The sequence below is a fragment of the Vigna angularis genome, chromosome 2 (assembly GCF_016808095.1).
Source record: "Vigna angularis cultivar LongXiaoDou No.4 chromosome 2, ASM1680809v1, whole genome shotgun sequence".
NCBI lineage: Eukaryota > Viridiplantae > Streptophyta > Magnoliopsida > Fabales > Fabaceae > Vigna > Vigna angularis.
Window position 1 is genome coordinate 51,416,862 of NC_068971.1, and position 18,426 is coordinate 51,435,287.

At 31.0% G+C, this 18,426-nt stretch overlaps 2 protein-coding genes across 2 annotated transcripts; both read left to right on the forward strand.

Moving 5' to 3' along the window:
* Positions 1–331: 331 nt before the first annotated feature.
* Positions 332–3,241, forward strand: LOC108328236 (probable trehalose-phosphate phosphatase J). The gene is made up of 11 exons (XM_017562069.2): positions 332–813; positions 910–1,050; positions 1,152–1,223; positions 1,356–1,448; positions 1,574–1,636; positions 1,723–1,824; positions 1,982–2,059; positions 2,145–2,214; positions 2,465–2,535; positions 2,693–2,785; positions 2,886–3,241. The coding sequence occupies exons 1-11, from the start codon at positions 562–564 to the stop codon at positions 2,952–2,954; spliced, it is 1,104 nt and encodes a 367-aa protein (XP_017417558.1). The 5' UTR covers positions 332–561; the 3' UTR covers positions 2,955–3,241.
* Positions 3,242–15,917: 12,676 nt separating this feature from the next.
* On the forward strand, positions 15,918–16,922 carry LOC108328101 (PLAT domain-containing protein 3). Its single transcript, XM_017561896.2, has 2 exons — positions 15,918–16,076; positions 16,173–16,922. Exons 1-2 carry the CDS (start codon positions 16,002–16,004, stop codon positions 16,689–16,691), a joined length of 594 nt encoding a protein of 197 aa, XP_017417385.1. The 5' UTR covers positions 15,918–16,001; the 3' UTR covers positions 16,692–16,922.
* The last annotated feature ends 1,504 nt before the right edge of the window (positions 16,923–18,426 follow it).

Genomic DNA, 18,426 nt, shown 5'->3' on the forward strand with positions numbered 1-18,426 from the left:
CATGCACACAACACAAGTATTGTTGTTCTTGCAATAATTTATATATATATATATATATATATATATATATATATATATATATATATATATATATATATATATACTGACATAAATAAGCATTTGTCCATAGTCAAACACACACGTAGTAAAGAGGAAAGACGGTGAGGTGTTTGGAGTAGGGTGGGGACCACAAGGATATCGGGTTGGCAAATTTGTGGGCCCCAGTTCCTATGGGACGCTAAGTGGGTCCCACCAAAGTGTTTTGGATGTTCTGTTCTCTTAACTATAAATTCAATGCAGGGGACTCTGCCTCCTACCTCACCTCACTCATATGCACTCTCCTTCTCTCACTCTTTTTCTCTTCATTCACTCTTTCTCATTATCATCTTTCTTCTTTCTCACAATAATTAAACCACACTTGATGTTAGTTGGTTAGTTAGTTACTACCTCTCAAACGTAAGATAGTGTCTGAAACTCGGTTTTAATACTTAACCAATTACCAAAACCAGACACACCCTGCGAGTGTTGGGTTTGTTTTTTTTGAGAGATTATTGTGTCAAAATGACGCAGCAGAATGTGGTAGTGTCTGACACCAAATCTGGAGTTTCCCTAACAGTTTTTCCAACACCTGCACAAAAAAAGCCACCGGCAGCACCAGGAGGGTACATTTCTATTTCAAGGAGGAGGGTTTTGAAGAACCTTGAAATCAATGGAGACCAAAGAATCAATGCATGGGTTGAGTCCATGAGAGCCTCATCTCCTACCCATCTTAAATCCGCACCTTCTTTCTCTCAGGAGCAAAACTCTTGGATTGTGAGAACCACTCTAAAATCAAAACACTTTTTAATTTACCAAACACTGGATCTCACTTTGCTAATAGTAACATATGTTTTTATGATTACCAAACAGCTTCACCATCCCTCCGCATTAGACATGTTTGACCAAATTATTGATGCGTCAAAGGGAAAACAAATTGTCATGTTCCTCGACTATGATGGCACACTTTCCCCAATTGTTGAAGATCCTGACCGTGCTTTCATGTCTCACTCGGTTAGTTTCATTCTTTATCATGTTTTCCAACCTTGGACTCATTCTCCATGTTGTCTGCTAAATCTATAAGACTGTTTCTTGTGCGTCTGTGTGTATATCAGATGAGGAAAACAGTGAAGAAACTTGCTAGGTGTTTTCCTACTGCCATAGTGACCGGAAGATGCAAGGACAAGGTACGTACAATGTTATTCGATAAGTTGGTCAGAGTAAATTTTCGTGGTCTTGTTATGTAGTTCCTCTTCTCCCCTTTCCTTTTCCTTTAACTTTTTAAACTAATATGGGGGTTGTAACTTTGGAAACAACAGGTATACAATTTTGTGCAGTTGGCAGAGCTATATTATGCAGGAAGCCATGGCATGGATATTAAAGGGCCAACAAGAAGCTCCAAATACAACAAAGTGAGTAGTTAGCTGTGGCGTACGTATACCTTATACCTCATTTATTACAGTGCAAACATTCTCAACACCTAACATTTTCAAATTTTATGAAATTTCATACTTTTCATTGATTGTGTGGTCCATAGGATAGCAAAGCTGAGGCAATTCTTTTTCAACCTGCCAGCGATTTTCTTCCCATGATAGATGAGGTTCGTGTAGAGAGCCAAATGGTTTTGTTTCCACAATGCTAAGATCACTTCTTTTTTTAATTTCCTCTGGGTGTGCAAAATTTCAGGTGTACCAACAATTGGTTGAGAAGACCAAATCAACTCCTGGAGCCATGGTTGAGAACAACAAGTTCTGCCTCTCTGTTCATTTTCGTTGTGTTGATGAAAAGGTGCAAACTATAAGCCATGAAGCCATCCGTTTTTCAGACATTCGCTATAACTATTTGCATTGTTTTTGTTCCTGGTCGAGTTTCTTTTCTTTTTTTATATCGTGTGGACTATTTCTCTGTTCACGAAAAAAGTCTAAACCAAATGCACTATACGTAGAAATGGAGTGACCTGGCACGCCAAGTGAAATCAGTTTTAAAGGACTACCCGAAGCTCCGACTTACCCAAGGAAGAAAGGTGGGCCATGTTTCTGTTTTCTTGTTTTTTTTATCTATTTTCTTGCCATGTTAATTTCTCAGAGATAGTCATTTATTTTACACAGGTGCTAGAGATTCGTCCGACTATTAAATGGGACAAAGGGAAGGCCCTGGAATTTTTATTAGAGTCCCTTGGTGAGTTTTAGTTTCACAATTCAACGTTTGCTGAACATATTTTATAAAACACGTATTACTGATGGCTAAAGTTACGTAACTCTTCAGAGTTTTGACTCCCACAAATAAATAAAGGAAAACTCCCATACTCTAAGTGATTAGTTTACCAGTTAAACATTGTTTTGACACATGTGAATCTTAATTTATATTGAAGTTTTTTTTTCTTTTTTAATTGTCCACCATCATCTCAATTTCAAATAATTTCCCACAGGTTTGGCCAATTGCAGTGATGTATTTCCTGTTTATATTGGCGATGATCGATCCGATGAAGATGCTTTCAAGGTATCCAAAGATCTCAATTATTATTTTTTCTTAATAGAAATTTATTTCCCTACGAAAAACAGCTCTTTTTACTTAGTTTGTGTAATAACTATGTTATTTGGAATAGTTATGTTATGGCTTCAAAAACTAAATGGTTTCCCATTTTTCTGATGAGCAGAAATTGAGAGACAGAGGACAAGGTTTTGGTATTCTTGTCTCCAAATTTCCGAAAGACACAAGTGCATCTTACTCTTTACAAGAACCAAACGAGGCAAGCAGAATTTTCTCACTTCATATTTTCTTACTCGATTTTCTCCTATGCCTTTTTCAATATAACTGATCAGTATTATTTATGTACTCATTTCATGCAGGTGATGAGCTTTCTTCAACGCTTGGTGGAGTGGAAACATATGTCCCAACGAGCACGTTCCCGGGTGTAGATGAGAATGTGAAATGACATGTACATCCCTATCCTGCCATAAAAAGGAAGTTCAACTTGGTTAGAATGGATGTTTTGTATTTCTTGTTCAGGTCAGAACAAAAATGTATGGAAAAGGAAAGACAAAAGTGTCGTTCTTAGTTTGAAGGATGTCTACATTCACGTAATTAGTCAGTCAAGTAGTAGTGTAGTCTTCAGATGCAAGTCTGAATGGATTAAATTTTCTCTCTTCCTTGTTACATTTACGAAACTACGATCAAGTATGTTTTCTCACTCGTGTTTTAAGTTCTTTGTCTCTTACTCTTAATTACCACGGTACCTTCTTGTTTGCGAAAAATAAAGAGTGACAAACGAGCATACCAAACGTTTGTTTGTTTGTTTGTTCGGAAACTAGGAAAAACTTATTTGGGTGTCTTCTCCCCTCCTCTAAGAAACAGTACATGGAAAAGGAGTGTGACAAGCTATTAGATTATGACACCTTGAATAAGCTTATGAACTGATAGTCTGTGTTCACCATTGGAACAAGAAGTGAAAGGAGTGATGTCGTTTCACATCAATCATATCTGTTGCTTTAATAAAACAAAAAACATAAGAGAAAGTGGTCGCATGGCTGAATCGATGCTCGATCATTCTCAATTATTGGTTTCCTTCTCTGCAAGGATATTTTTTGTCTTGGTTAGACTTATAACCAGTAGTAATTAACAATGGACATTAATGTTCAGTAAAAGCAAGTTGAGTCATTAACATGGAAAATTAAATTCAAGTAATATTCAGATGACGAACTTAAGTGTATAGCCAGTTAATCTCTGCATTCATCCATAATATGTAATGTTATCTTAACAAACACGTGCATAATCAACAAGAACTAATATACAATATAATAGTAGAATAACCAGATTTCGTAGATCAAGAAGATACCCTTGAGTTTGAGATAAGATCCATCGCCATTAATAATTATGAATTGAATACTTGGAGACTCAAGTATGAAGATGGGGTCCCATCAACTACCTTGTTACAAGATTTCTGAAGCTGACTCAAAAGTTGCAGTTGTGGGTTAGGCCGGGTTGGTGCTCAAAGAACGGTGTGCTAAGCCATAAGTGAAGGTTTGAATGAATGTGTCTTTGTCCGTACAGAGATTAAAAATCTCATGTCTTTCATTCTGTGATGCAGTACTGACATATGTAAATACTCCTTTTAGTTCTAGCGGTAGCATCATGGATTCATGTACTGCAGTAGACCAACCAAAGATAGACAGAGAAGCAAGAGAAAAGGGAGTAACACTAATACTCACCCGTATGGTGTCAGAAAGTTGAATACCGAGATGTAAGAGTTACTATGTAATGTGTGAGCTGTTTGATTCTAGCTAGTTAGATCAACATTTTGTACAGCAAGGGAGAGAATATATAAACAGTAGTTTAGAAAGTTTGGATGGATGGATTTGGTAGTTACACAAATAAAATTAAGTCTTGGTTTGATTCTAATTCAGCAATTTTTCGATACTGTGAGCAAGTTGGGTGGATAATTAAGTTTTTAAACCACATGGCGTTAACTTGGGAAACAAAACTTGGTGTCCCATGTATGTAAAAGGTGTTTGATGAAGGAAAGGTGGGAAATGAGAAAGGTTTGTTTTGGTATAATTCCATTCTTAATAAGCAAATGCAATGTGAGTTGGCATCATATATTATAATAAGACCTTGTTGGGACTATGATAAAAGATTCAGTTGAACTAATGACAGGCCAAGGCCATGTGAATTGACCACACATATTATACACATGCAGAAAAGCTGTGGCAGTATTAAAGAAGAATGAGCCTGATATTATAGCTTAGATTGTGTGCGTTATGAGGAGAGAAAAAAAGAAGAATGTAATAGTTTATTGTGAAGGAAACTGAAAGGAGGAAGGTTAATGATTTGGTTTGGTTAGTGATAGTTAAAGTTTAATGCTGGGTTAGGGAATCCATATGAGGTGGTTGAAAGAAGAGTTGGAATCCACTAAAAAGTAGATGTTTGATGGGAAGAATAAGATTAAGATAGAGATATTTGAAGAAGAGACGCTTGCTACATCTATTGACAGGCCTCAGCTTGTGTCAGACGTGGAAAGAGGAACTCCACTAGATTTCTCTCTATGATTGATGCCTTGCCTCAATTAAACTATGTTTTTTGTAACTTTCAATTATTGGCCTGTAGGAAAAGTAGAACATATACCTTTCTCACCAGGTCTACTCCTCTCCTTCTCTTTACTTTTCTTCTATCCACAACAGTTTCGGATTCAAATATCCGTCCAAGTCCCATATCGAGTAGTAAAATGAATAAGTCTTATAAGCTCATGCACACTAGAGTTGTCAGTGTATGCTCAAATCACAACTTTTTACTTTTACAAAAATTGTTTCGTTTTCAAGTCAATGTGATAACTGCAGCAAATTTTTACTCAGTCCGTCGACAAAATTCAGATATAAAATTTATGTAAATGACAGTTTAATTTTATTCACATCCTCAAATGACAGTGATAACGTAAACTATTTTTATGAACTTAAATAAGCTTTTCAAAATACTGTTTTGTAAAGACCATTAGTATCAGAACTGGTGTGACACTTACTTAATATAGAACAAAAAGTTATAGAATAAAACCACTGATTACTCCTTTAGAACTTAATAATACCCTGTATTGAAACATACTGACACCACAATAAATTTAAATTAAGGCCTCTGAAAGCAATAAAGTGAAACTATTTTGGTTTTGATTTATGATCATGAGTTTGAACTCTACTTATACAAGTCCATTAAGTATTTGAAGCATTAAACTTATCAGTAATCATATAACATTTGAACAGAAGTGTTACAGGCAGAAGTTACCTGTAGTGATTAAGAGTAATAGAAAATTAGTATTATTGAGTATAGAATAAAAGTTAGATAGTGTATCGGGAAGCTCAGCTTAGGTTTGTGCAGGAAGATGGCATTGACATTGAGGGTGTCAGAAGCTTAGCTGGTTCGCAAAATGGTCCTTGATTACACGTGTTTGGTTCTCCTGCAAAACAAAAAATGCTGAGTATCACCTCTCTGTGTTGGTTGCTTTGGGGAATCGGTCCCGCTTTGAGGGTCGAGCCCACAAATGACTGCGAATACCATCGTTTTTGTCACTCCTCCCCACATAACTTATTATTTCTTTTTCAAATTAATCAACAACCACTTAATTAAGCCATAAAATAAATATTCTTTTAATTAAGTTTTCACTGTTTATGTTTGTTAAAATCTAAATTTCTCTCTCACTAGACCTCCATATGATCTCTTAAAATGGAAAACACAATAATACTGTTATTATTTAGTTTCTTGTAATCATTTATCTTAATATTATTATTATAACATGCTTTGATTATACTGTTGCAGTACCCTGAAAGTTTCCTGAAAGTTTCTTGTTATAAATAACTACAACTACATGAGCATTGAACACTATTTCAATGTTTCTGGGCTGATGTTCCATTGTACATTAAACAACTATTTTCCCAGTCTAGCTATTCACCGTACGTGTCCACACACCACTGGGTGATGGTAACGGGAATGAATAACACACAAAAGATACTGTGGGAGGGGTAAACACGTACATGGCTCAACGAATTATACATATGGAAAATATACAAAATGAAAAGGCATTTATGCAAACACTATGCATGACGATGCGAATAGGAAGTATTTTGTCGAATGCAACGTGTACGGGGAACACCACCACATTCGGAAGGAACTAATTACAATTAAGTGAGTGAAATGAAGAACAAATAAAGCATCAAATGTATGTGATTGATAAAACTGAGAGGGAATTTGGCTAAAAGCCGAATCTTTTTAATTAATTACGATAAATATTGGAACAAAACACACAAATGAACACAAAAAGAGAATCAGTGAGAAAAAGAATAAAACATATTTTCCTGTTACAATGACTGCTTCCACTAAGCATTTAAGAGAAAAAGAAAAAGGTTTTGCAAGTAAGCATGTGCCTTTGTATTGTTCATGCTCTAGCACAGTCAGGAAAAGGTGGAAGGCCCCTTTCATCACAACAAAGCACGCTTATTTTAAACTTCAACACTCCAACTTTCTTAATAATGAAGAACTGATTTAAAGATGTTACTCCTTTAATCCAACACTCCTTTTCGGTTTATTGCCTTCTGGAAAGCTTTTTTTTTTCTTTTCTTTTTATAATCAATTTTATACCTTTTATTGTTTTAATAAATCTTAGCATCAGTTCTTTAAAACCCACTTGTCAACTTTTCAAAACTCATTTAACTTTGCCACATTTTAACATTGATTCTTCTACCTCGTTCTTTTTATCTTGACTAAATAGATGCACCAAATCAAGCAACACGGGTTTGAAATAGTGAAGAACAATTGAAATGGCAATTAAGACTGGTCATTATCCAGGAATTTGTTAAGATATTCGACCTTGCCAAAGAGACATGGATCTTGGGTTGGAATTCAAGCTTTTGATAATGAACTTCCTTCCATTTCACTGTTTAACTATCAGCATGAGAATCTCATCAACTGGTTTTAGTATTCCAATCAATTCTGATCAACATAACTATCTGGCATTTACCCATTCGCTAATCTTTCTGGGTATTTGTTTTTTATTGCTGTGAACATGCACATAAGATATACTTTAAGACGACTGAACTAAGAACATTACTTCCCACTTTTTTTTCTTGGATATAAACACCCACTTGCCTTTTAATTGGAATAAAGAAAACCAAATCTACTCACCACTCCCAAAAACTACATTATATCCACACCAGAGATAATAGAGATGATAACGAGTGAAATTGAATCGAACACGAACAGGATCTATGTGCTATCTGATTAAAAAAAATTTATTGTAAATATCCGTTTAAAAAATATTAATAGATATTTACAAATATTTAACAAAATGTATTTTTATAAATTTTTAAAATTAAATTTGAATAAAATTAAAATATATATATATATATAAAATATACATTAAAATTTAATTTTAATTAAATTTAATCTAATAAAATATAATTTAATTTTAATTAAATTTAATATAAACTAAAATTTTATTTTTAGTAACCGTGCAATTTTGGATAATATAATTCTTGTACTCAACTTATTTATAACTAGATATTGAAATTAATTTACTTGTAATTCATGAATATTAAATATCTATATCAATTATTTCTCACAGATTTTATCTAAATATTTATATTTAGAGGGTACAAATTCTTTTGCTGTACCTAATCGACACCCATTGGCATATATATTTATATATATTGCTTATATTTATATACATTGCTTCTATTTCAACAAGGTGTTATCTTCCACATATCACCAATATTGTCTACTTGCTCTATACGTGTAGGGTTTATCTTTTCTTTCTTCTTCCGAAATCAAGAAACATTGCTCTATTACCTAAATTTTCTTAAACATTTTCAAAATAGAAGCATAATTTAATATATGAAGGTATTGTTGATATGCGATGATTTACACAACTACTCCACTACCGTCTAAACGTGTCTTGAGTAATCTTCTAATATTTGTTATTATGATATTAAAAATAATGCCATGGTTTACAAAATACGTTTATATTATTAACATCCAATCATGTTTCGAAAAATACTACCTTAAAAAGAATATACTCATGTGAAGCTATAAAAATAAAACAAGTCCTGTTGTTTTTGAATTTAGTATGATGAACATTTTTCAACTAAATAAAGAGGACATGGGGTCCTCTGGACTGTTATGGGATCAAGTTCCATGAACAATTCCAGTTACGTTAAAGTTGTCCTGTTTGACAAGTGCATTTTTATTTAGAAGAAACAGTGTGAAAGCATCTGAAATGTTCAATATCTGTCAATGTAAAGTATTTCTCACAATATACAGAATCGAATAAAAAAAAAGAAAACATGAGCCAGCGATTTGTAGAAAGCGAACTCACAAAAGTCTAAATTTAAGAAAGTAGATATAACCTTTTATGGTTATAATTATAGATTTGGATTACTCGTCTCAGATAGTTCCAAAATTTGCCAGGTCAGAGGGTTCCCAGTGCCATGGTCCTGGTAGTCAGTGACTCGATATTCTATTGTTAAATTATCAGAAAACATTAATTTATGTTAACTTTGGCATCATGAGTTTCATTTCGACAAACCAAAACAGTTTTCGACATTCGTGTTATGTTAATTTCTCCAATGCCTTATTAATAAAGATGGTCAATTTGAACAGTAGGTCAATTACGTTATCCAAGTTTATAGAATGTTCGTCAAACACATAACCCTAGTTTTTAATATACTTATATATCTAAACCAAAACATGGCTTTAAATATTAAAACAGATCGTTGTATGAACATATTCTATACCGAACATTAGTTTAAACTGGAACAGTCGTGTAAAGATATATTTCCAAAACGGCTGTAAATAATCCAACAAATTGACCTTTAATTAATCGTTAAAAAAGTCGAAGTAACAGTATCCATATCTCGGAAACAATAGAAATATGTTTAGAGAATCCTTGTAACTTGTTTCGATGGAGTGGCCAAAGTGGAATAAGTCCTGGTTGAGGAAATCTGTGCAAAAGTTTACTGTTACCTGCTATAGCGTTTCCAATGGGGTAACGATCATCAAAGAATATGCTACGAGCTTATACCCGTTCCTCAAATTTTACAAATTAGGATACGATAGGGAACTATTGCATGGCACGTTATGTCTTCATGAATTATTTAACGTAGATGTCGTGTCATGATATCACTGTTTTGTTTAATATCTATGATATTCTCGAACGGGATTTGGGCTGGGTTCTCTGATACTGCTACTGTTTATTACTGTTCATTAGCACGCATTTTACCACAACAGTAATGGTTACAAACATTAAACTCGTTTAGAATTCTTTACTTCACCACACCTTCATCTCCTTCAACAAATATTGAATCCAAATTATACAGATCATTTTATTTTTATTATTATTAAGATAATATTGTTGGAAATTCAATAAACTAATTATAAAACTAATTTATAATATATAAGTGGATAAAAATGATTGAGAATTCAAGTGTGCTCACATTGGATAGAAATAAAAAGATAAAGCAATATATAAAGATGATAATATAATAACTGTTTATATTTTAATTACATATGTTATTCTACACAATTTCCAATGGGTTTACCCACGACAGAATAATTATTAGATGATTATTTATATAATATAAGCAAATGGGGTGGGTGCTTGACGCCATGCATATGCTCCGAGAATGATTTTGGATGTTGTTAAAAATATTAACATTAATATTTTAACTTTTTACGATAAATAAAACAATTTTTTACTACTTTTTTGTCGTCTCAAAAGTAAAATATATACAAGTTAATATTTTAATTTGAAATAAAATATAAAGATGTGACATCCATCGTGGGATCTATTAAAAATAAGTTAAATCAAAGTTATTTACAACTAAAGTGGAAAGTGGTAGGTATTCTAAAATATATGGTATCAAGAGCCCTTAAAAAAAATCCAATTGAATTATTATAAAGGGGTGCTTTAAATAATTCAGCCCCTCAGTAACAACAAGATGTATTCTTATTTGAAGATGGAAACTTAACATAATATTTGTAATAATATAGACACATTAAATCAATTAATTTTTCTACTAAACTATTAGCTTAAGCTTAAACACGATCTTTTTCTTAATATTATTCATTAGAAGATTCTAATGTATTGCCTCCAGAACATCAACCATCCAATGTAGTGGTTAATCGAGGATATTTTTGTTTTGAAAAACAAAATAATTTAACCTTTTTTGTCCTCGTCAACAAAAGTAAAACAATAACAAGTAGTGCATAAAAGAGCTAGCTAGGCCCATTTTCATATAACCAAGGCCCAAACCTGAGCTTCATTACACGAAGCACTCTTGGGCGTTGCTCCCTCCACCCCCACATGCTTCTCCCTCCACCTCCCCAATTTTATATAATTCCAATTATGTCCTAAAGTTAAATTTTTTTACTTTTTTTATTTTAATATTTTAATTAATTTAAATTTACTTTTTTCTATTTACTACCTACACCTACCAACCTTTCATTTCCATCTCTCACTTCTCACTTTCGTAACCTCTCTCTCACTTCCGTAACCTCTCTCTCACTTCTCACTTCCGTCTCCAACTTCTCCATTTTCTTTCTCCATTTCTTCTTTGTTTTTCGTTTTTGTAGAAGACCGTTTGGTGTGGAGCAAGACTGGTGCGGAGGAATAGCGTGTGCGGAGGAACAACGTGGAGGAGCGAGATCTGCGTCCAGGTTGGTTCTTTCACCGTGCTCTGTTTGTCGATTTTACTGTGCACGAAAGGCTAAAACGGATGTGGGACATCCGTTTGCCTTCGACGGATGTCCGACTTCCGTCGACAGATGTGGGATATCCGTTGAAGGCCAATCAGATATCCCACATCCGTTTCGGCTCTGCTGCATTTTTTTTACTTTTTTAATTGTTTTTAAATTATTATAACTGAAATATATATTTATATATTTGATATATTTATTGTTAAATGTTTTTAAATTTTCTTTGACTTAGATTATTATTTGAATATTTTATAAATTTTTTTATTTGTAGTTTGTAAATAAATTGATTAAGAATTAGATACGAAAACTTTTATATATTTAAATTATTTTTATTTCTTAAAATAAATATTATCAATTTAATTTATTTAATATTAGTAAATTTGTAACAAATTCATATTTTAACAAAATTCATATTTTAACAAAATTATTACGTTTAAAAACTAACCATATATAACATTTAAAATTATAAATTTAAATATAAATTACTGTAAATAAAATAAACAAATAAAATAATAACGAAACGTAAAAGGAACACTGCCTCTGGACGGATGACATCCTTCAACGGATGTCAACATCCGTTTAAGGCAAAACGGATGTCGACATCCGTTTCGCCTTAAACGGATGTTGACATCCGTTGAAGGATGTCATCCGTCCAGAGGCAGTGTTCCTTTTACGTTTCGTTTTTATTTTACTAACGTTTTGCGGTTCATGCAAGGATTATAGGCTTGGATATTAAAAGGATTATTGGAAGTATGAGAAGGGTTTAGGGTTTAGGATTATTGAAAGGATTATGACTACGTACCTGGAGAGGAACCACGACAAGGACACTACACCACAAACGCACTGCACCACGTACTGCACCGAGAACAAGAGGAAGATTGCTTGATAATTCTTTTCACGATCACCAAGCTTTGCAGAAAAATATTTTACTCATACAAGGAACTACATAGGTTATCAGTGAAATATGTTATAAATGAATAAAATTAAAAAACAATAATTTTAAAAATAAAATTTTACTGAGGGGCAAAATAGTAAAGGAAAGGTGGAGGAAGGGGCAAAATAGTAAAAGGGAGGTGGAGGAAGAGATGTGTGGGGGTGGAGGGAGCAACACTCAGCACTCTTTCTAAAGTAACATACGATTATTGTGTTTTTTTTTCACATCCATGACTAAAAGAAAAAAATGAATGAAAGAATTAGACGCACACATACCATGAAATCTAAACCAATTAATTTCCTCTAACCAAATAATATATTTCAACCCTTCTTTTCAATGTCATTTTTTTTTTACTTAATGGTTATTTTAAAGTATTTACATAACATTGATTATTGTTTTTAGCCATATTCTTATTAAAACGGAACACTATATTTATTTAATAAAGAAATCTACTCGATTAATTATGATAAATAAACTGATTTTTATCTATCGCTTAATTTTAATGAGTAACTACATTAACAACATAGTTATACAAGTAATACGTATTCTTTTTAAAGAGGTGTAAAGATTATGATAAAATGTGATTTACATATATCATTTTAAATTATTAATATATAATTAGTTTACACAAATTATATATTCTCATCATTTTTGTTTCTTTCATATTGTTATTACATAATTTTTTTGTTTCACCCTATTACATAAGTTTTAACTTTTACACATTTTTCCTTTGTGTAGTTTATTCCATATGATGAGTTTAATTTTAAGAATCATAAACATTGATTTTATCGAGTTAATATTATGATAAATGTGCATTAAATTATTAATATATGATTAGTTTACACAAAGTATATCTTCTCATAATTTTGTTTCTTTATATTGCTAATATTATAAAATTATTAAATTTTTCACCCTATTACATAAGTTTCATCTTTTACACATTTTCCCTTGTAATTTATTTCGGATTACGAGTTTTATTTTAAGAAGCATAAACATTAATTTTATCGAATTAAATTGTTTATAAAACATATATTTAATATTTTTGGTTTTATTTTAATCTACTTTTTTGTTTATTTATTATTATTTAAAATATATATCGGTTAATTTTAAATATTTAATAATGTAAATTTTTAATTTAAAACTTAAATTCTTTTTTTGAGTTTGAAGTTCGTTTTATTTAAAGAATTCTTATTTTGTTACATAACTTTTTATTATCTCTTTTAACTATTGGATTTGTTTGATATTTATTAAGCTTATTTTAATTTCTGATATATTGATATTGTATTTGTCATGACATATGTTTGATTATTTAATATTGTATATTTTTTAGTGTGATTTTTTTTCATAAAAAATTAATTAATTAATATTTAAAACAAATTAAAAAAAAGTATAAGCATGAAAATGATATATACCTACTATTCAAAAAAATGATGTCAAAACATAAATCTCATAACTAACAAGATAAGGATAAAAATGAAAATAAACATATAATTTTACTTAAAAAATAAAAACAAATATAATCAAACTCATAATCAACTTGTCTAATCCTGCTTTTTTTTTACTCGTGTTCAATGCGAAATTTAATACATTTAATAAAATTATAGTACTAATTAATTTCGTGGTTAAATATTATCAACTCAAATTCTAAGTAATTGTGTGAGAAAAATAATACATAATGTCAAATTCTTATGAAAATGTTTTATATTAATTTTTACATGTTTTCTTGTGCAAAACCTTTATTACTTCAATATTATATGGTAAATTATAAAAAAAAAACTCAACTTAAAAAATATTTTTAATTTATTATTTATTAAATAATTCGAAAGTATTCTTATATTTTTTTATGTTTTATAAATTTGTTGTTTACGTTTAAAATTTACTTAAACTTATCCACACATGTACATTATACTTATTAATAATATACACTCCGAGTAAATTATATTCTCTATCTGGGAGAATGAAGTTATTAATCCCTAATTAGACATAATTAACACACTCTCTTTTCTTTTTCATGTCAGAGGTATGTTTTCTACAGTATTCCTTCAATCATAAACATATATCTCAAAAATATTTAGAATTAATACATTTTTTTCATGCCATCTGTTTAAATACTTCTATTATTTATATATTTATTTTATTTTTTTCAAGAAGTCATAACTCAATTTCAATATAGTTTTTACACTTAAAAATAATAATTTATTATATTACAATTTTTTTTCTATATATTATAATTACAAAAAAAAATACTTACCTTGTATAATGTATATGCTAAAATAGTACATATTAAATATTTGAGTTTCTTTTCTTTTATTATATATAATTTCCTCTTTATTTAATACCTAACTTTTAATGACGAATTTGCTAATATTTTTGTACGTTGCATATTTTTAATAGTAAAATTTAGTTTACATGATTTTAAATTTTTAAATCTCAACTCGTATTGAAAAGGTGCTAGTTATTAGTATTGTGAATTTAGGTTTTTATTTAAAACTAAACACATTCGTACTGCAATTTTCCAATAATAAATTAAATTTCATCTTTATTACGGAAATGAATTCTGAAACTTTGAAGGACTGAGGATTAATTATTGTCAGCTACCTGTTCTGGGTCGCAATCACGTCGGCAACCATAAATTCACGACCTTTTCATTTTATTTTATATATATCATATAATAAAACATAAATAATACATATTTCTATAAAAACTAATTAATCCAAAATTATCAAAAAATTTATTTTAGTTATTCTAATTAATTTTTATTTTAATCATACTATTATATATAATGGATCTTAATATTTAATACGATTAATTAAAAAAACCGAATCATTCAGAAATTAATAGTAAAATTCATATATTTTAGACAGATAAAATTTAAGAATTTAACTTTTGAAAGATGAAAAACCAGAAAGATATTATAGGACTAAAATCAACACACACTTCTTTATACAAACTCAAAATATATTTAAACCAGAAATAAATAATAACATTTATTTGAAATCAGGTAATTTTTCAAAATTCATTTTTATATGTAAATGGAACATTATGGCGATGACCAGCATATTCTAGCCCTTGTTTGATGACATTAAATCGAGACAGCGACAAATTATTATTACTATTATAAAAAATAGATGACGGAATTCTCCATCAAAACACGCCAGTGAAACCACACCATTCATTTTTTAAAATTATAATTATTTTTTAGTGTTAGTCTCGTGTAAATTTCTGATTTAGTCAATTTTCATAATCATACCATATTCATAATCATAGAATGGTTAAGTTAAAACTATCCTCATTCTCAATTAACTAAAAAAATAAAATCATTAAAACAAAAATTAATGTATATTTTAAGTTTTTATTATTATTAAATTGTACACTCCAAAGAGTGTCTTTTGTTTTCTTCACCAGATTAATACTTTTACACATAGATAAATAAAAACAATACATAGAGTTACTGTTAAAATAATATAAACTTATTATTTTTCTGCACTGCAAATACAAACTTTAATCTAATTCACCACAGACAAATTGAAGACGAAATCATTTATATTTCATTTACGAAGCATCAATCAAGCTGATTTAAAGAGAACCTAAAACTATAATTATCTTAAAAGAAAAAAATATATATTTTAAATGCAAAACTCAAAAAGATCGTGAATTATAATAAATTAAAAGAAATCAATAAAAAGAAAAAAAAGAAAAGGGAAAGAAAGAATTTATATGTGCCATCTATGAGCTATATTATATCACTCTCTGCTCATTAGTCATCAAACTTAATCCATCCCACTCCTTCTTCATCATCGTCATGGCAACCCCAACGCGCCTCCTCCCTCTCCTCTTTTCTCTACTCTCGCTATGCTTCGTCTCAACCGTTAGATCGGTAAGCCTTCTTGTTACGTTACTCTTCATTTTTTTATTATTTATCTTAATTTTGTCAATAAATAGTAAAATAAATATTTATGTTAATTTGATGCAGGACGGAGATTGTGTCTACTCGGTTTATATTCGGACGGGCTCCACCATCAATGGAGGAACCGATTCAATAATTGGACTCAAGGTCTACGACGCGCTCGGCGACGGTATATACATCACCGATCTCGAGGCCTGGGGCGGGTTAATGGAGCCGGGTCACAACTACTACGAGCGGGGCAATCTCGACATTTTCAGCGGTAGAGGCCCATGCTTGGACCAGCCCGTTTGCGCCATCAATATAACTTCGGACGGGTCGGGGGCCCATCATGGCTGGTACGTTAACTACGTCGAGGTCACTTCTGCTGGAGTCCACGCGGCCTGCTCTAGTTCGCAGTTCACGGTGGAGCAGTGGCTCGCAACCGACACGTCGCCTTATCAGCTCTGGACCGTAAGAAACAACTGCCCAAACGTCTTGAGTCAGGCCCGTTCTAAAGCCCATTTCACCGATGTCGTCAGCTCTCGAAATGGGCCCGGGTCCGGTTTCTCTGTTTCGGCCCTCAAACGTTCGCGGGCCGGCATGTAATGTTTATGAAGTGGTATTTATGGATAGTTGTGGTTCTGTTGTGCGGGTAGTGTTGTTGGGAAACAAGTGTTTTTTCGGGGATGCTTTTGTTACGGTCTGTGTTTGGTTTCTCCTTGACCTTGTTCTTGTTCTGGCATTGCTGAGAAGTTCTCCCTTTGTATTTATAGATTGTTTATTAGTATTGAATAAGATTCGTCTGGACTTTTATGTCTTGAGGTTATGTTCGAAAAATGACAACTGTGTTGAGCGTGTCCACAGAACTCTAAAAAGGGAAACACATTATTAATTATACTTTTAGTATATATTTTTAGCTTGTCTATAACATTACCTTTTTTTATAAATTGAATTACTCGTTTAATCTTTACACTTTTTCAATTTTTGGATTATGTTTTTGTTTCATGTTTCGCTTAATAATTAAAATATATATACTCCTAATTATTTTGCAAAAATGTGACTTTGAATAATGAAATACGAATAACGAAATTTAAAGAAATTATTAAATGAGAATTTGGAGTCTAAGAAAAATACTAGAGGTGGGCCCAAATACCTAGCCCTTGAAGCTAAAACTTCCTCCTCTATTTTCACAAGTGGCAGTTTTTCTTGAACCTTCATAAATTTCTCTTTGTAGTTCTATATAAATAAAACTTTTTTTTTAATTGTACAATCTATTAGTTAAATAAATTTTGATTCGTGTAATCTAAAAATTTATTTTTCTCTTAACTTTCTTTAACTTCTGAATGGTATAATTTGAAAGTCATTTTTTGTTTTCAAGTTATATAATTAAATTTGTTTTTTTAAATAGTTTCCAGATTTAAAATTGGCTTCCAGATTATATATTTTGAAAAAATTTCAAATTAGGAAACCCAGAAATATTTTTAACTTATGAATTACATAATTCAAAAACGGAATTTAATATAAGGGTACACGTAGAAGTTTATGGAGGAGCAGGAAGAAGCTGCCCAGCGGATGGAGTTAAGGACGCGAATATGGGCCGAAAACGGTTAAAATATTCAGAAGAGAAAGAGATTTCAATATTGTATAAAGTTTTTTTTTAAATATATGAATATTCATATGTATAAATAAAGCAAAGTTATTTTTTGCATTTAAAAAAAAAAAAGCTATGCAATAAAAATTGACATACTTATAAACAATAAAATCAACATCTTTACACGTTATATCTTTTTCTTTTGTTTAGAATGTCTCATATTTATCTTTTATCTTCCACTTGAATTATCTATGTTCAAATAAAAAACACTTTTAATTGAAAATTTGTTTCACTACTATTACTTTATGTGTTGAAGAGAAATTTCTCCTTATTAAACTTCATGTTATGTAAAAGCCATACAGAAATTTTTAGTGTTCATTCAAAATTCTTCAATTAAGTGTGGTAGAATTTGTCCCACAAGAATAAAGAAACTTTGAAAAGGACACTTTAGGTAGTTTGTCATGTTTCGCTCTTACAAAGAGGATGGGAAGAGCGTGAAGAAATTGCGGGAGTGCAGGAAGTAAACGCTAGAAAAGAGTTATATGAATCAGCTGAAGGTCTTCTTCATAAAAAATGCTATGCAAGCCTCTTAAGCTTTGCTACCTTGAAAAGCTCATTTTCTTTTGTATAATATTTGCACTGGTCCTAATATACGTGATTCAATTCGTTTATAATTTTTATTAATTAATATTAGTTTAATTTGTATGAAAAATAGTTATATTATTATTTGATAATAACATATTTGCATGG